The sequence below is a fragment of the Natator depressus genome, chromosome 1, assembly GCF_965152275.1.
Source record: "Natator depressus isolate rNatDep1 chromosome 1, rNatDep2.hap1, whole genome shotgun sequence".
Classification (NCBI taxonomy): domain Eukaryota; kingdom Metazoa; phylum Chordata; order Testudines; family Cheloniidae; genus Natator; species Natator depressus.
In genome coordinates, this window is record NC_134234.1 from 334,772,098 (window position 1) to 334,792,114 (window position 20,017).

Sequence of the window (20,017 nt, forward strand, 5' to 3'; positions counted from 1 at the left end):
ATTGCTAGTACAGGAAGCCTGCTAGAAAAATTGTAGGAGAAAAAAAGTTAAGTGACCAAATAAAATCTTAATTATTGGGTTTTTATCTGAAGATCCTTTTTCCTTTCTGAAGCTTTTTATCTGCTCTTTCAAGGATATTTTTTTTCCTTTTCTTTGCTTTCCATCAATGGACACCAATGTAATCTCAGCTGAGCAAACTACAATTAAGTAGCAAGTCATAACAATTAAAATAATACCACTAACCAAATCAAAGAAGGGACTGTTTTCCAAGATACCAACACAGGGTAAGGTTACGGTCTGAGAGAATAACTGATACCAACATACACATTTTCAGTTGGCAATTCATGTTTTGATGTCTGACCATAAAATGAGCTAGCAAACAGATTACTTTTGGCTGTAAGTGTCATTTCCTAATGGGGTATCATTTTATTAAATTCACTTTAGTATGGCATGCTACAGAATGGAGTTCTGACTGAATGTTATTTGTAATGTGTTTTGTGTGGGGTGTGTGCGCGCACATGCACACACATGCAAATATTCCACATAAATAATGAAATCTCTTACTCACGAAATTCTGTCTAGCTAATGCCTTGTAAGGCAAAAATATAGTCTATGGAAAAATATATCCTCACTGGTTGCTTAATTAGTGTATTGTACGTACATATATATTTGACTCATCCTTGAGATGAGAGAGTCTCAAATTCAAAGACTGTTTTTTATGGATAATTTATGGCAATTTGCTACGGAACCCAATCAGTTGTATGTGGCCCTATTCTAGACCCCTCCGACGACATCAGTATCATGTACTTTAATGATTTTATTCACAGCCATCAAAAGTGAAAGTGAACCCAAGTTTGTCCCTCTAGTCAGTAATAATAAAGAATACTAATGTTAAGCTATCCCATTTAATCCAATTTCTCAATAGAAGTAAAAATCTTTGGTGGTGATGTAGTAGACAATGGAGCCTGATCTCTCTAAGAAATTCTCAGTAATCTGATCTTCACAGCATGTCATTTTAGAATCCCAAATTGCATACGGAGGTATCTTTTTGAAGGCACTCACTAAGCAAGTTCAGTTAACTTATTTACTAGATTATGGTTCATTAACAAATTTGTTTTTTAAAATATTCATGTATATTTAAGCCTTCTCTTTAAAGACCAAAAGTTGCCCATTACATATAAATAAGCAACGCATGTGGACCATTAATAGGTTGTCATATAAGAGATCAGAAGTTGTTTGGCTGTTGTGAGGTAGATCAATAACTAGTTAAAGTTCTTTACTTCTATCATGAACAGATTGAAGAGTGTCTTTAAAACCCTTTTTTTCCCTTAAGGAATTTGAAAATTTCGCTCAACAATATTAATTCATATTTAACTTACTTTGCAGGTTGTTTTGATTCTCTTAGTTAATTATTTAAAATACATGAAAGCAAGTAGGACCTTTTGGTATCTGAGCTCACCTGTAAACTAAATGTTGTATTTTCCTTAAATCTCCCAAGTCAGGAAAAAAATAGTAAAGTACTAAGAAAAAAGACGGTATTTAAAAGTGGTAAGTTTTCTTACCTTGTTGGTTATTAAATACAGTAAATAACCCATAATTATCAAGTAGGTCAGCTAACTTTCAAATAAGCTACTAAAATGCATTGACAAGTATTAAAATAATGTGGTTCTCTCTGTTACTTGTTGAACTGAAGGATGAGATTGAGCAGTAGAGGGAAGAAATAATTTCTTTTATAGATATTTCTTAATACATAGATGTTCTGGAAATGTAGTTGGTACTGTACTGCACCGGTTTACTTAAAAAAAAAAACCCAAAACACAAAAGTTATGAATTTTTCAATTCTTTAGAAGGGGTCAAGTGAATAAAAATGCCAATTTTTATCTGCTCGTTGGTAGCTACTATTCTTTAAAATAGGGTATTCCTTCTTGCTAAGACTGAATTAAGATATGTTCTACAGGAAGATAATCTGGCAAGGTTAAAAGTTTTGTTTAAGATGATAACTTTGTGTATGCTCTCCAATACATTGTGCCAAAAGTTGAAACTGTTTTATACTCTGATGGTGTCACTCTGGACGTCTGGAACAGGCCATTTTAAGGGCAATATGCTTACATGACAAATGGCCCATCATGTGCAATCAATCTCTAAAACTATGCGTAGCAAAGCCTCCACATTTCATTTACTTTAAAATTCTTTTAGGAATTTTTCTCCCTTAGCAGATACCAACTTAGTCTGAATATTAACTTATATGCGTGGCAAATGATCCCTGGAAATCATAAAACTTCACAGCTATTAGATCAGCAGAAAGCAAAGATTTCTTATTATGATGGAGCAACCGTTCGAGAATTTGTCATAATTTGGTCAATAAAATCTAGTAAATAAGCAAGTTCTCCTCTCTCAGGCAATATACAATACTTACTTATACGTGCTCAGGCAATATACAATTCTCCTCTCTCAGGCAATATACAATACTTGCAGCTTAGAGGACTAAAGTTTCCAAATAAAAGAACAGATTAAATAGCATAAAAAAATGCCAAGAATTCTCCATCATTAAGACATGAGTTTTTGGAGATATACTTAGAAGAGGCTGAAGTATGTCTAAAACAAGTTGTATTGTTTTGGACAAGCAATAGGACCTGCATCTGCAGAATGATTATTCTGTTCAGGATATTCTAGAATACAGGATAGGAGTTTCCTAGAGAAATGTATAAAGGCAGCTGCAGAAGGAACAATTTCACATGGTACTCACCCTGCAAGGGGCAAGAAGAAGATAGATTTACATAAGCCTAAGTGACAACTGGGGCATTATCAAATTCAGTTAACAGACCCATGGAGTTCAAAGATGTCTATTAGCAATATCTTTTCTGACTGACTGGAAGGAGAGCAGGTAGAAATATGATCAAGCTGAGATGATGAAAACAAGGTAATTCTTGGCTTTGACAGGTCATCTCGAAAGACTGTTAGAGAAGCTATCTGAATGTTTAGGCTGTAACTTTGCACATTAATGTATGCTTACAAGGCAATTTATGTAAAAGGAGAGAAATATAGATCCTTTCAAATTAAGCAGTAAGGGAATGGTGTTAATAAACACAATTTCTTAAAGAAAAATTTCAAGCAAGAAATTCATTATTTTAATTTAAGATTACCTGAATTGAGACACTGGACTTGGTCATTTATGCAAACACTTAGCCGTTCTTCACAGTAAATGAAATGACTGGAATGGTATCGGTCATCCACATGAATTATGTTTCCTCCCTTCCCTTTTTATTAAATCTCAGAGGCTTGAACAACTGGCTACCATTGAATACATCTACTCAAAAAGCTTCTTACACTAGGAAAAGAACATAACACCTTACAAGGAAGTTTGTTGCCAGTGAAGTAAGTAATAAAACTCAGAATGGTCTTACAACAGGGTGCAATACACAAGATGATTTGGGAAAAGCAAGTTGTAGATGGCAGTCATTATTTCACATACATAGCTTTATTTACACTTTAAACTTAAGCACTACTTCCATCGGAACAGATATGGTATATAGCCAATGGCAAAGCCTCTTACCTGATTCTAAAAGAACTCAACACATTTATCATTCTGACTACAAGAAAAGCATCAAAATAAAAGGCATTTTAGGAATGTTTAATACAATAACATGGTATTCAATTTTCATACATTTCAGCAATTGGTTACTTCTTTCATTCTCTTTTTATTTTGCATGCCCGGAGTACATGAAAATACTCACCACTTGACAATGCCTAACCGGATGATAATAGAAACTTTTAGATCAAGATTAATAGGACAGACATAAATTGGAGGGATACTTTTCTCCCTGAAATTCCAGCACTGGACATATTCCAATAAACCTTATCAGTGGTTCCACTACATATGAAACAACCATCCTCACATTAATTAACACTATATTTACCATAAAACCATTGGGACTAAGTCAAAACTGCCTCTAATTTCTGCACTATGCTAAACCTACCTATTTTTACACTTGATTATTAGTATTTCATGTGAATCGGAAAGGGAATTGCCATTGCAAATCCAAGGCTGGACTAGTGGTTAATTTTTATAAGTGAATCTTTATTTATACTACTGAAGGAAATAAGCAACTTGGCATACCAACACCAAATTTAAATGATACATGCAGAAGACAAATATCTGTATTGGAATTCTCACTGGGCAGAAGAGTGCATTTATTTATGCGAGGTTTGTGTGCATTTTTCCATATTGCATCAGCAGAATATAAAAATCATACTTATCTTTCTCTTCCTCCTCCCTGAGCCATCGTTATCAATCTGCCTCCTCAGAATACTAAATATAAGACATGCATCTGCTGCCTTTTTGGGGGGCCAGCAAACTACGTATCACAAAGCAATTTTAAGTTACCGGGGGGAAAAAATCCTTACTCTCCCTTAAACACTCCTCACAGAGACTCCCAGCAGCAAGTCAGAGGCAAAGCCAGTGCTTTGTTTATATGCCCAACCCTCTAAGAAATATGAATGTTAAAAAGCTCCCTTACTAGAGGCAGAGGAGCTCAATTTTATATCTGTACGCTGTCAGGCAACTGAATCTCTACTTACAGTCTGTCAGAAACTAGCAAACGGCTATCAACCATCATCTCCGGAAGAAAATCCAGCTTGAATGAAGAAGTCATGTTCTTTTCTGTGCACACCGTTCTGGTCTGGCAAATAAGAATGTTTCTATGCTTGTCTGATTCAACAACTGTGCTGGCCAAGAGACAGGCAGGGACAGGTGCGAGAGGCCTCCCCAAGGCAGCAGCCAGAGTCAGCAGTTGTCACATTCTCTCCCCCTCTTGTTTTCCTCCAATCCCCTCTGAAATCTACTGCTGAGGCAACTGTCTATAGAACACCAGGTGCTGAAATGGGAGGCGGAGCCTCTTTTCCACTGCAGCTAGAGTTTAACCCATGCACCTCCGTAGGTGTTCACAATGGGTTGGAAAATGCACGTTAAGAATGTAGGCAAGATAAAACCTTGTAAAACGACTGGAAACTGAGAAAATCTATGTGTAGATTAATTGCACTGACTTCCTTTAACCTTTTACATTTTCCAGCAGTAAGAGCAATTATGACCTAAAATATAGTTCAGGAACTCGACTTCTTGTTGTTAAATGGAAGTGGACTTAAGATTTTAACAGCATATAGTCTCATCTAACTAAACTTTAAAAAGTAAAATGCATTAACTCCGTAAAAGCCATTAAAATATTCAAACCGATACTCATTACACTGGCAAATAAATTAACTACTAGCAATCCTATACAATTGAATGTTTTGGACACACACACACACTACATTGGGATAATGCATGTTCCCATGTAAATACAAATCTCAGTATTGTTAATGAGCCTCTTGTTAAAAATAATTCCACTTCTGAAATTTATAAAACATGCTAGTTAAAACACAAACAGCTCTCACAGTAAGAATATTAAATTGCCATTTAGTGGTGGAAAGACAATTACTATATAACCTGAAAACATTAGAAGCATTGAAACAATACAAAGACAATTAGTTCCTCGGTAATGGCTTTATATATTCAACATTCCCACATCCAAGGCTTGGCTTCCATTAAGCTTAAACAACCATTTCAGGTTTATGGTAGCAGCCCATAGGAATATGAAGGGTGAAAATATCTTCTCCGCTAACCATGATAAAAAGTAGTCATTCTAACAACAATGGCAATCATTTTATATATAAATCTGCCAAAATCCTTGCCCCCCACTGATATACTCGGGAGTTCAGCACAGCTGATATAGAAAACAAATAATCAAGACACACACAGAAATTTATACACACTCACCCAATTACTAAAACCAAACAAAGTGAAAAGCTGTGTACATTTTCCTTTATGTTCTTATACTTGTTTGCTCCAATGCAATGCAGCTCTTGGCAAAATAATTGATGTTTACAAAGATTACAGGGTGATCTGAGGACTCTAGCTAGACAATTTGTTATTGCTACTGTATTTTCTTCTCCTTCTGAGTCTCTTTTTTACATTTTGTAATTTTGGATATAACCAATGAAAAAAAATCAAACAAAATGAAGATACAAAAGATGACTACATTGGGCACATTTCATCTTTAGCATTTCAAATTTTACACCGAAATGTACTTCTGCTGATCAATACTATAATTCGGGCCAACTGTCATTTACTGTTAATATCCAACAACGTGGGCTAATTTTAAAAAGTTTATTTCACTGCTTAAGACATTTTATCATTCCCAAGTAGAAGAAAGAAAGAAAAACCCTCAGGCTGCTAGACTTTTTGCCTATTTTAGAAGTTTAAAGAAAAAGGGCTCACTTAAAACTATTGCTCTGACTAGCCTAGGAGAGCCGGAAACCTGAAGAAATAACTTCACAGTATTATTAAGCAGTTCTATATAGGTCCTTTTATGCCACCCTCATCAGCATCCTATCTGCGAGCAAACCCATAGAGTGGCAGAAGAATCAGTGTGAAACAGAAATGAAGGAAAGTCAGTACAACTTTCTCCGGCTGGCTGCAGCCCCCTGCCTTTTGATCTGAGGCCTTCCTGGTGGTTAATCCAGCCTAGACTAGAGCTGGATTAACTTTCAATTTCAAAATCTTGCAACTGGAGAAGGGGAAGGTTTTAGCCCTGACGAAGCAGACAGAGAGCTCAATAAGGATGAAGATATTATTTAAAATAAGAAGTCTCCATCACCATTTGACCCTTTGGGGTCTCACCCAGGTGCTTCCCGTCACACAAAGTTTTGTGGTGCCTTCTAATTTCAGACAAATACAGAGATTCCTGGCCCTCAAGCTTTACATGGGTCATTTAGGAAGAAGACAGTCTTAATGAATAAAAAATTTCACCTTAAATAAATCAGTTCTTTGCATCAAAAGGAGGGAAAATCACAAAGAATTGTGCTCAAAATCTGCATATGAAATAAGGAGATCTGTATATATTTGTCCCTTTCTTAAGGTATGAATGCTTAAAAATACTTCATTAAAACATATGTTCTTTTGAAATATTTATTTTCCTTTTAATTACATGTGAATTAGCTGGAAGACGCTGTAGGGAAGCCCTCTTACTGACTTAAGCCTTCTCAGCAGTTTGTTAAATTCTAGCCTCAAATCCCTTGAGGGAATAGTGGATTCAAAGCAGCTTTTAATCATACTATAAGGAGGGTGAAGTAGTATGTAAGTAGGTCATAGCAAAAGCATTACAAGTGCATAGGTTATTGCTTTATTTAACAACTACAGTGTAACACACTTTTCAAAGCACATTTGCTTTTGCTATTTAAAAGTTAGAGGCAGGACCAGGGTCAAATACAAAAGGAAACCCACTCTGTAAAGGATACGGAGATTTTAATCAAGAAAAGCTTACTGGGGAAGGGAAAGAGAGAGCTGTATTTGAAGAGTTTAATTTCCAAATATAAATAATGTAGTGGCTGCATATTCACTTAATATAGTATCCAGAGGGTAAGTGAAAAAAAAAAATTCCTCGTGTTTCACACAGCAATATTACAACCATGGTTCTCTGTTACTTTTAATACTGACTCCATTTCTGTGATCAAAGCACATGCTCTCGCAATACTGACTTTAAAAAAATGTTAAGAAATACTGTTGAGTTAAAGAAAGAATGCTTTGGCAGAACTTATCACTATCAAATACTGAAAAATATTGAAAAAAAATGGAATGGTCCCTTTAATTTTTACAGCATAAATCAAACAGATATAACATGGTCTTTTGGAGCATCAGTTATTGGCTGATTTAGTCACTGTTGTTTTCAGTTGGTATAGTTTATGTTAGTCTAGAGGAAGGCACCCAGGATCGGAAGTCAGAAACTCTTGGGTTCTAATCCCATCTATGCCACTGCGGTAGGCCCCCATCCAATGCCCACTGAGTTCAGAGGAACAGGATCTGGCCCTGGCTGCCTTAGTAAACTCATTTAATCTTTCTGCCTCTGTTTCTCCATCTGTAAAATGGGGACGATAATACTAATTTACCTAACAATGTTGTGGATTAGTCACTGTTTGTACAGTTCTTTGAACTATGTACTATGTCCATGCCAAGTATTCTAGAGCAGCTCAGCATTATAAAAATCTGTCTTTATAGGAAAGGCCCACACAAGAGAGTGAATTGGAAGAAAGGTGATAGCTAAGAGTTGCATCACTTTCAAGGGTATGAGCTCGTTCTGATATCATTGCCTTTTATTCTAATTCAGTCTGGGAGAAATCAAGCAGAGCCCCCTTGTAAGCCCTTCAGTCCAGTCTGGCATCGTGCTCATGATCTCCCCCCTCCCCCTCCGCCCCACCCCTGGCGCAAGTTTAACTGTCATTCTTTTAGTCAACTTCCCATCCATTTTTGAACATAGGAAATGCTACTATTGGAAGCACTTCAAGGGAAAGTTTCTGAATGATGTCATTACATAATGAGCTCGCAAGGCAGTCTAGAGAGTTCAAATATTCTACTTTATTCCCCCTCTAGGCCAACGAGCACTGCTGTAGCTTCAGCTGATCTTGGGCATCAGAGCAAGCTTCTAACAGAAATCTAATCTCCTTTACAGTAGTGTAAATCTGGAGCAAACCCCCTTGACTTTAGTGGAGTGATTCCAGATTTACACCCATGTACGTGAGATAAGAATCTGCCCAAGCAGCTCTATACTATGCACATAAAATGTTCACTGTCTTTCACAAAGAAACACCTGTGCCACACAGACCACAGGCTAGAAAGTAGTAGCGTACATACTAGCAGGTAATGAATTCTTTCATTTCATGGTTCCCAGTGAGTAAGGGCTTAATTTTGTAGCAGATCTCTGGAGGGGCAGGAAGGGAGGGAAACAAGCATTAAGATAAGTGATCTTTTTCTTTCTGTAAAATTAGTATACCTTCTACTCTATTTTCCCTAAATGTTACTGACAATCAACAAAACTATTATAAATGCAGCTTCACAAAAGCGACAAACATATTTCTCTGTGTGGCATAATCAAAGGGACTGCAAACCGTTACTCCTGAGAGTAATTCATTAATTTTAAGCCGATTCCTGAAGAGAGATTCAGGACTACTCTTGGGAGTGAGGTTGTACAACATCAGGCCCTAAACTTCATTTATGGTTATTTTACTATGCCTCCAAGGCTTGCTCTTTATTTTAAACCAGCATCAAACATGTCTTTATCGCATCACATTCTTAAATTAAAATTGTATAAATGTTTCTTGTTTTGTTTTTTAAAAAGTGCTTAGGGACGATTTGATTTTAAAAAAATATCAATTTTTGGTTAGGTCTAGTCAATGCAATTTAAATACCAATAAACATTAGGTACTTAGAGATTTTGTCTGATTCTATGGTCTGTTCCCCCGTAATTAGTTATTCGCAGAAATGAATGTAATTTAAAATTAGTACAGCACCTTGAATTAAGCATTTCCAGAGCCTTCGCTTGAAAAACAATGATATTATGTAAACTTGGTTGCTATAGTAAAACTTCCCACTCTCTCTTGTGTTCCTGTTTTATACTGATACAAAGGTGATTTCATCAGACTGTGGGTATAAGGCCTTTGTTCTGTTTGCTGAGTAATAATAACTTTATCTTTTCTAAAGCAATTAGGCAAGATTTTATGACAAAAGGTGAACATTATTAACAGCGTATTTTACATTTTAAGGAGGGGTTTTTAAAGGTATTTGGCTCTAAAATCGTTCCTACTCAGGCTTATGTTCTGCAAATACTGTCAACAGTCATCTGTAAGAAGTACGGTCCCAATCCTGCAAACATTTACGACTGAATGTAGAGCTCAGTACCACCACTACAGTAGTTTTAGTGGCTTCACTGGGACCATGCCACGTAGGATGGGGCTCTAAAATCCCATTGTTAATTTATAGTTCTAATGAAAAGCATTACTGCTGAAGTGAAGGTTCTACTTGTGTGTACTGCTGCATACCTCCGTATGTATACACGTATGTGCGTGTGTGCACATGTGTGTGTGTACACGTGTGTGAGAGAGAGAATTTTTAAGACCTCATTCTCTTTCACTCCTAGTCCTCCCATAACCCAGTTATTCATTAAGTCCTTTTATAACTGGCATATTCCCCACAGCACAAGTAGCACTGAATGATCCTAGCAACAGAGTGAATGGAACAGCCGTTGCTTATCCGGGAGAGAAATCTAGGATTCTGCTTGCACTGGGCAGTTCCGATTTCCTACTAAGTAACAGCTGCTCTATTCACTGAGCAAAAAAAAAAAGCCTCTTTTCCAGACAGTGATGGAGAAGAAACATAGGATGGGACTTCATTATTGCTGGATTTGGGTATTAGTCCATTCCCAAGTGAAATGTAATAATATTATGGTGGCTGAGGTGGGAGACAGTGCTTAATTTGTGCCAGGGTTTGCCATGGCTGAACCCCGGCATCTCTAGACTTGGCAGTTCATAGCCCCAGCACTTCTGGGCTTGCTGCATCAGTCAGAATGTAAAACAAAACAAAACAAAAAAACAAAAAAACCCTTGAACCCAACACCTAATTGCTTGAACCCTGGCACCTCTTTCAATACAAATTAAGCACTGATGGGAGGAGTTGCATATCTGGCTTTGTAAACTGGGCCATCCCTCCTCAACACGTGCAGAAGTCCCTGCCTCCCTTCAGAGGAGAGAAGCGGAGCTCCAGGATCACCTAAGATATGTTGTCTGCTTGGGATTCTGTGGGCTGTTTTGTGCAGTTGGGAGATTGACTGTTTGGGGGTGGATGTGGGGGGAGGCGAGAGGGAGTGAGTAGCTACTGAGCAGGGACTGAATTAAACCAGTAGGCGTGTAGGGTGAGGGGTTGAACTCATCAATGAAAGAACTGGCAAAGGTAGGAGGGAAAATATGGGATGGAATCAAAAGGGGAAGATGGTGGGTGGGGGGAAGAGAAACATTAGAAAAGAACATGGACCCAACCAGACTTTTTTTGGGGGGGGGGGTACAAGATGCAAATAGGATCGGGGATTTTAGTTCAAGTGTTTACCTCTGTTGTTAAACTACCAAGATGTCTGTGTAGCCTACCTGATTGGCTAGACAGACATGACTAATGTAACTTCCACCCTCCCTTCACCTCATTCTGTTTTCATTATTTGTTGCTGTTATTGGCTGTTATCTTACTTTATTCTTAAATTGTGCGCTCTTTTGGACAGGGCATTCCATGGATGTTTTTGGTTTGTGAAATATGTTTTACGCACCTGGGTGCTCAGAAATAAGTTACACTACTATGGATATACATAAAAATCTATCTTTACGTAAGACTGCTATTTCCAACAGACAAAGTCCACTATAACAAGGCAACTGCAGCAAAAAGTGGAAAAACTGCAAGACATTCTAAGTGAAAGCTACACCCTTTTCCCTTGGTTATTTTCCTAAGAGAGGATCTCACTTTAATTTTTCCTGAACTCCCATTTCCAAATTAAAATCTGTTGGTGCTGAAACTCCTGGTACTGGAGATGGTCAACATTTGGGATTCCCATCTCATGGCAAATTTTGAGATTTTAAAATTTTGTTTCATCCCTGATCAGGGGAAAAAAAGTCAAAATACTGGAGTTTTTCCTGGATATTTCATTTCAACTTTTTAAAAATGGTTTAATTTTACTGGCTGTTAAAAGCTTTATCTTTGATGAGGGCGAAACATTTTGTTTTAATTTATCATTATGTCATTTATATTATAATTTGTAACATAAAATTGGAAACAACAGAGTGGAACTGAGATAGAAATGAGATATTTTGATAATTTCCCATTAAACATTTTGACAAAATCCCACAAAAGTTTCAATTTCAACAAATCAGCATTTTCCATCAAGAAATTTTCGGCCAGCTCTGATGGGTACATTTTGGGGTCTCACTAAATAATAAAATGTGCATGTATCAACTTTGCACAGAGAAGTCTCTCTGCATGATTCACTTGAACAGCACTGCAGGGGAAAACCTGACGTTGCTGCTGCAGTTCAGGGACAGCTCGTATCTGTGATTTTTAAGGGAGTTATATAACTCTCTCATTAAAATTAAATGTGGGCTGAAATGCTGCAGACAAGTTCCCAAGCTCTAGAGTGAGCTTTTCCTCACATTTTGGTTGAAAATACGTCAGTCATGTTTAGTTAGGAAAAGGCTAAAATAAAACCAAAGGTCTTTTATAGATGAAACGAGGTCGGTAAGAATGAATATATAAAATCTTAGATTTTCTGATCACTTGCAGAATTAGATGGGCTATTAGATGGGGTGGGATCCGAGTTACCCAGGAAAGAATTTTCTGTAGTATCTGGTTGATGAATCTTCCCCATATGCTCAGGGTTTAGCTGATCGCCATATTTGGGGTCGGGAAGGAATTTTCCTCCAGGGCAGATTGGAAGAGGCCGTGGAGGTTTTTCGCCTTCCTCTGTAGCATGGGGCACGGGTTACTTGCTGGAGGATTCTCTGCTCCTTGAAGTCTTTAAACTACGATTTGAGGACTTCAATAGCACAGATATAGGTGTGAGGTTTTTTGCAGGAGTGGTGGGTGAAATTCTGTGGCCTGCGTTGTGCAGGAGGTCAGACTAGATGATCATAATTGTCCCTTCTGACCTAAATATCTATGAATCTATGAATTTCCTTTCTACAGGGGCCTGATACTGCAGATGCAAACTGAGCGTGGCTGCTAGATCAGGCCTTAAATTCAGTAACATAACATCCACATCTCTTTATAATGTGTGCAGCTATTCACCTGTGCAAGTGGCATCGTTGTCTTAATGGTCTCTGTCAGGTTGCTGCAGCTTTATCATCTCTTCTCAATTAGTTAGGTGGGATAAGAAGTTTCCACACCCTTTATTTCTTCCTCCAGTTATCCCCATTTCTATTCAGCAGTGGCAGGCTATTGTCTAGCACTATGCTGAAAGACTTTTCTTGAAGATGACCTGCTGATTTGCTATCATGGGAATGTTCCAGAATGAGTGCAGTATTTACTCCTCACCCACCTCAAGGTCAGACAAGACAGCTCAGGGGTGCAACCACCAACTAGTGGCTGAATGGGAGAAGTTGTCCCTAGAATGCTTCTGAAATTTTGGAGGGCAGCCAGGGGGCTAGGGCTGAAATAATAAGAGCTATGCATGCACTCAAGTATCCTGTCTCTAAGAGAGGCAATTGCTGAATGACTCAGAAGATAATAGGGTTACCATATTTGAACATTCAAAAAAAAAAAAGAGGACACTCCACCGGGGGGGGGGGGGGAAAGAGGTATTTGCTCACGCCCCACCTCTCCTGGCCCAGCCCCCACTCCACCCCTTCCCCAAAGTCCCCGCCCCCTCCCTGCCCCATTGGACCCCTTCACCAAATCCCACCCAGGCCCCACCTTCTCCCCTGAATGCGCCGCGTTTACCCCTCCTCCCGCAAGCACTGGGAGCTCCATCCTCAGTGTTTAGCGGTCCCACTTCTTTCTTTGTTTTCTTCTTATTTATATGGCTACAGAATCTTTTACTATTGGTTTTAATTCCCTTTGTAAGGTCCAACTCTACTTGACTTTTAGCCTTTCTCACTTTATCCCTACATGTTCCGACCTCAATAAGGTAGCTTTCCTTGCTGATCCCTCCCATCTTCCACTCCCTGTATGCTTTCTTCTTTTTCTTAATCACCCCTCTGAGATGCTTGCTCATCCAGCTTGGTCTACAACTCCTGCCTATGAATTTTCCCCCCTTTCTTGGGATGCAGGCTTCCGATAGCTTCTGCAGCTTTGACTTGAACATTCACTCTCTTTCTTGAATGATCAACTCTTCTTTGGGGAAAAACAATAATGGCAAAATCCCGGATGTTTTTAGATATTTAAAAAGTCCTACCGGATGGCAATTTAAGAACCAAAACGCTGGACATGTCCAGGAAAATACAGACATATGGTAACCCTAGAAGATTAAAAAGTATCACAGCAAATAAAGGCATATATATTTAAATAGAAAAAGGTGCCCATGCCCTTGGATCACAAAGTTGAATGGGGACTAAAACTGAAAGTTATTGCCAGAGCTAGATAGTGATGTGTTTAGCGGACACCCCAGGTATTTTGCATGTAGAAACAAACAAAACTTGAAGTTGGTTACACTGAAATGCAAGCAGCAAGTCAAATGGCTACGTCCTTGCGAAGCAGCTAGTGACCCACTCAAGAGTCTCTCAATCTCTTCAGCACACTGGAAGGTTCACAGACCAAGATGCCCTTCTACAAGCACAAGACTCGGAGAACAAACCGTGTAATCCAAACAATGTGGTTTTTAGGTTTCCTATTTTATGAATGAGATGGAAATTGTATACATCATGGGCAAGCAAAAAACCTGTGAGCCCCGGCTTTTCCAAAGTGTACCATGAGTTCACAGAACTAGTGGAACATCAAATATCAGACCTTTAAATGGTCACCTGACTCTTACACCAGACAAACAAAGCCATTTACTATATGTTATTCATATACTGGGCCAGTTCCTGGATAGTCATTCTCAGTCAACACCAATTAAAAAAAATAAAGATGTGGCTGATCCTCCCAAATTCAGATCCAGATCCCACCTTTTCCAACACTTGGGAGTGCTCAGATATGGGGTTTCAATCATTCCTACTCTATCTAATAGAGATAGGTAACCTTGGCACAATGTTTAGCTTGCCAAGGACAGCATTAAAATGAGCTTAACTGAGACATTTGCTTTAGCTGCAGGATAAAATAAGCAAAAGCAAAACAAAGAGCCGGGGTTTATTTTGCCACGACAATAGTGTTAGAGGAAAATTCCAGTTTTGATTTCCTCTGTGGGAATGCCAGCAGTCCTGTTTCATAAACTCTAGTGATTCATCACTATCCCAGGCAGCCAATCATTCGACGGGTCAAGTAGAAATGGGCTGTAGTGCCAGCAGCTCATGCTGCCCTGATAATGCATGTCATTCCAGGCATGGCGACATGCTTTCTCAACAGCTGCCATTTTCAGTTACCTTTTATATGGCTGACATACAAGTAAATGTGTTGGAAGCAGTAAAACAGTCATAGGAAAGCAAAGATAAATAGCACCTGTACTAGATAATCTCTAATGACATTAAAGAGAGGAGAATGATATGTTTTGAGAAAGAATTTCTGCCTTTCAAAATAACACTTTACTAGTGGGTTGTTTTTTTTGACAGTGTGTTCAAACAAACACAGGGATTCATTTGGACTGTAATCTTAACAGATATGACCATATGGGGGGAAAAAACAAACTTCTCACCATCCACTTATGAGAAAAGCTTTTATATATCTAAGTTCTTCTTGAATTCAGTGATGTTCACTTTAAGAAACACAATTGTTATGTGAAGTGTGGGAACCCCAAAACACTCATGAACAACATTTTCTTTTTCCCTTTCAGCCTTTATTCCATATCATGTAACTTAAATTCACAAATTGGTAATTTAATAACTGTCCTTTTAATTAAGAGAAGCTGAATACCTTTCTACAGAACAAATGTGACTGGTATCTTAGAGGGCAGAGCAGTCAAAAAGCAATGATTTTTTAAAGTTGCTTAACCACGCAGTAAAAAGAACCAAATAATAAAGTGGTAAAGGGATACCCAATAAAGTTGCTGAAACAAGATTTCAGACATATAGGGGTATCTATATTAATGTATAGGTAATCTACAAATGAATGTAACACTGAGACTTTCTGGTTACTCAAAAGGCGTTCAATTAGAAACTATTACAGAAAGCTCTTCAATAGAGATTCAGTTGCCTCTTCTCATTTCCTCTATAGATATAAAAATGCAAAACATCTACGTTTTCTTATTTGAAAAAACCGGCCCCTCAAATGCCAAATGAAAGCCACTCTGCTCTCGATATAAAGTCCTCTTAGGCATCTTGCTTTCAGATTTCATCAACTTAGGAGTTTTCAGGGCTGTAAGCAATGAACTTTCCATCAGCAGCATCTTCAGCTAATTAACCCTCCTGATTACAATAATTAGTATTGATTCACTCCTGAATGACTTCTTAAGTATTCAAGCACGATCTACACTTGCCGTAAAAGTTCTAGATATGAATATTAACTGAATGTTGTCCTTTGTTTTTCAGCCACAAAGGTACAGTTTGCAATCTTACATACTTAAATTTGATAACAGAAACACTTCAGTTTTATTTTAATTTAACAAAGAGAATATTAGCACATTGATGTTAGAGATAGTAATTCCTGAATCTGAAGAAAATATAGACAAAGACTACAAACTAATAAGTAAATACATTACAGCTACCGTCTTCTTACAGCACTCTGATAAGGCATTTCCCAGGTTCACACACAAGCTCGTCTTGCTCTGCTAGGTTGGTCTAAGAACTGTAATTCCTTCTAGCATTACACTTGGTCATTGCAGGAACAAACAACTACTTACTGCAGTGTGTGAATTAGCTATCTTGTCACTGTTCCGGGAAGACATGTTGACAAGTTTACCAATTTCTGGGTGCCACATTGCTCTTTGAATCTCACCCATTCACAACCGGTTAAAGGTAAAGACACCTGAAGTATTATTGCTGGAGACCTCTAACCTGCAAATTCTTCTGAAACAAGAACCTGTTTCACAATCTTAGCTGTTAAAAATAATTAAATAAAAGACTAAAAGAGCAATGATCCAGTAAATATCCACAGAAGAATAAGGATAATATTTTAGGAGTTTTGTTTGTATTGTAAGTTTCAATTTTAATGTGAATAAAGTGTTATATGATGCCATTGGAGTATACTGGACCAGATGAACACTGATTGTATAGAATATTTTCCTCTGCGTTTTATCAGTTAGCCTAATCTCAAAATATGCAAAGCAACGTACTAGTGGCAGTACGGTATGAACTCATTGTGAGGTCTGGGTTTAGAAACAGGTTTGGTAATCGAGATTCCTCAACAAAGGAAGCTGGGTATGTTGTACAGGTGACATGTTAGTGACTGATAAAGTTGAAGAATTGCCATTCTGTCATTAGCACCCAGCTTTGGTGATTATTAAAGGGGTATTTACATTAAATCTGGAGCAAGCTACCACATACTTTCTTGCCTGATAATCACAAGGGACCATGATAAGAGCAGCTGCTAGAATGCATTGCATAAGGGAGGGTAACTCGACAAAAGATACCTCACCCCAGCTGCACGGTCCTGGGCAGAAAAGTACTGGCCATGTGGGGACTAGTTAACACTTCTCTGGAAGGAAAAAGTTCTTCTAAGGTACAGAAAAAAAAAAGAGTGACTATAGCAGGCTTTGAGCATGATCTCATTATGTTAAAACCATGCTTAACTTTTATGGTGGTTGATTGCAAAATATGTCCTGCAAGCAAAAGTTTTCAATGTTATAACTTCTATTTATTTTAAGTTAAACACATGCACTTTTTATGACTTGTCATTTTATCTTTTTATTTACCAAAAGAGTTATCAGTTCACCTTGTTTTATCTCTAAATGGGGGGGGGGGCACAAAAACAACCCACCATAAGCACAAGGCACTCTGAATGGCTCCAGTAAAACAATTTTATTTAAATGTATGCTGCTAAGAGCTCTCTCTCAGCAATATATCCTTATTTGTTAAGAAATCATTTACTCTCCTCTAAACATCGGTATGATTTCATAAAACTAACACAAGGGAATGCAGTAAACAAAAACAAGCCCTATAAAGAAACTGTTCTCAACAAAAGCCAAACAACATAGCTACATATCAATCGTTTCTATTATTAAGTCCACATTTTTATTATATTAACAAGGCCAGTGATCTAGTTAATTAAGCTGTAAACTATTTAAAGACTTCAAGAGTTGTGGAAACTCCAGGCTTTTGACAACACAATATCCCATTTAAGGTATGTGCAGTTGTCCTGATAAATGATTTAAAGATTTTGGAAAGCTTGGTAAATGAGTTTCTTTTCATAACACTGTATTTTACGAGACTATAAGAGTACGTCCAATCCATAAACAAAAATTTCTTCAACACTCTAATCATAAACAAGGTCTTTCTAAATAGATGGATAATTCAAGAACTGTCATATGTATTAATTTGTTAGATTTTAGGACAGGAACCATCCATGTAAATTATTCTGCTTGACCTTAAAAATCCTAATGTAATAGGAGCAGTTGGATTACAAAAATGGAAAATGGTATGTATCTCTGTCTGCTTTGTAGCTAGTTTTCATTGCCAAAACAAAATTTTAAAAACAGTGGGCATCAACGTAACAGTCAAAGTTAAAATGATCAGACATAAAATATTGTAAACGCATGTCCAGTAACCTTGTATTTGCCAGATGGACATCAGTTTTGTAAGCATTCAGAATCAGTAAGTTTTCTCTCTACAGTTAAAGGAGAAGATAGCAATAAATCTTCAACTTAATGCAACAGACATAATTACAAGATGCAAAACCCCCACTATTAACAGTGGATATCAAATTTTAAAAACCCATAAACAAGTAATACTACAACATTTCGTACTATACAGTCTATACAAATAAAAAAATAAAAAATATGGGCTAAGAAAAAAAAAAAGCCCCAGACATGCATTAAGCTAGTTTGACAGCTCCATTGTTCAGCTGTCCCATTGTCAGACCAAAAGATGCATTCAATGCTACAATGTCTGCTAGCAAACAAACAAAAGACTACATTTTTCAAAGCAGGGTGCCAATTCTAGCATAATTCTGTCTCTCTCCCTCTGAGATAGGTAGCCGCCTCTTGCTCTCCACTACACTATGGTACGTTAAGAATACACACACATATGTACATGTTTTCACACACATTTTTTGAACAGCTTCAAGTGATCGGGACGAGGTAGAGCGTTAATGGCTATTTATGGAGACTAAGTGAAAATTAAAAGTGGTATTTAGGGCACTAGCTCTAATATGGAGTCTCTTTCCATGTTTATTCCATACCCAATGCAGAATAATGAATCAGGCAAAAATATTGCAAAGGAGATGATAAAAGAAGAACCAGCTTTCAGATGTTTTTATATTTGTTGCCTGCTTTTCTTAATACATCGGTCATCAGACACGTTAAATCCAATTGTAACTCGTGGAAATGCTGCTTGCACACAGCAATGCCTCTCTGTCTTTTTTTTTTGAAATTTTTAAATAGGGAAACTATTTAATACAGAGCATGATTATAGTCGCAGCGGGCCCAGGCAACTAGAAAGCACACATTAAACAAAGGAGACAACATACCTTAAAAGCAGCTCCTCATTTCTCATAGTAACAGCGGATTTGGGACAGCGCATGCTTTCTGCACCGATATTCTCAACAAAAGCCAGTTCAGAAGTGCGCTCAAACATCAATGCCACAGTTGCTACTCACTAATGGCTACTCTTTCTCTCTCTAGTCAGACGCTGAGTGGTGGAGCAAAGGGGCCCCTGCAGATTCACTAAGCAGAAATAATCCTCTCTGACAAGTTATGTTGTCTGGGCATATTTTACATTAATGCACTCTGCTGCCTATAGGGGTCTTGTTTGCGTTCACTATTGCCTGGCTGGTGTTAGCTCTCCTGATTACCATCAACAAAATTAGTAACCTCCCCCCCCTTCAAAAAAATTAATTAATGAGTTTCCTATTCTGTTTGGTGAAATGAAAATATGAAATGCATCTTTTGTTTGCCTTGTGAATTATCAATACTGCAGCACATGGAGGCTGTGGCTGGAAAGGCTTGTGTGCTTTAAGGGATTTTGCTTAGGATCTCGTTCTGGGGCTTTGGATTCACAGTAGGATTTCTCTCTCTCCCTCTTACCCCCTGCCCTGTTTGAGTCTGAGTGGCTTTACAGCACCCACTAGCCCTGATCAGAGAAACGGAGGATTGTTGATTTGAGAGTTTAGGGACCTTTTGAGAGTTTTCAGTTTGCCTTTGCCATTTGCCGTAGCAAATGACCTAGTTCAGCCTCACCGGTGGCTATGCGGATGTGCGGCTTTTACAGACATCTCTGCACAGCCATTAGGGGTTGCATTACTATTTATTCACTTTCAATCTGTGAAAGAGACCACAGAGTCACATCTGTAAAGCAATTTGGGCCAAAAGCTATTCCCATTGAAGCCAATGGGACCCTCGCTATTGAGTTCAATAGAAACAGTGGCCCTTAATCACAA

The 20,017-nt window shown here is 37.9% G+C and overlaps 1 protein-coding gene across 15 annotated transcripts in view; it reads right to left on the reverse strand.

Annotated features, from left to right (window-relative positions):
- Nucleotides 1-20,017, reverse strand: part of CELF2 (CUGBP Elav-like family member 2) — a 694,215-nt gene that overhangs the window by 304,786 nt on the left and 369,412 nt on the right. For 3 of the 15 annotated variants that reach the window (XM_074942649.1, XM_074942645.1, XM_074942646.1), the window contains exon 1: nucleotides 19,109-19,363. The exons of 4 other annotated variants lie outside the window; for them this stretch is intronic. In XM_074942649.1, coding sequence (XP_074798750.1) covers nucleotides 19,109-19,215 — 107 coding nt within the window. In that variant the 5' untranslated portion in view covers nucleotides 19,216-19,363. Of the gene's footprint in view, nucleotides 1-4,578; nucleotides 5,051-18,188; nucleotides 18,248-19,108; nucleotides 19,366-20,017 lie in introns of those variants that run through there. 8 more of the 15 variants (XM_074942643.1, XM_074942641.1, XM_074942655.1 and 5 more) reach the window with 7 other exon arrangements.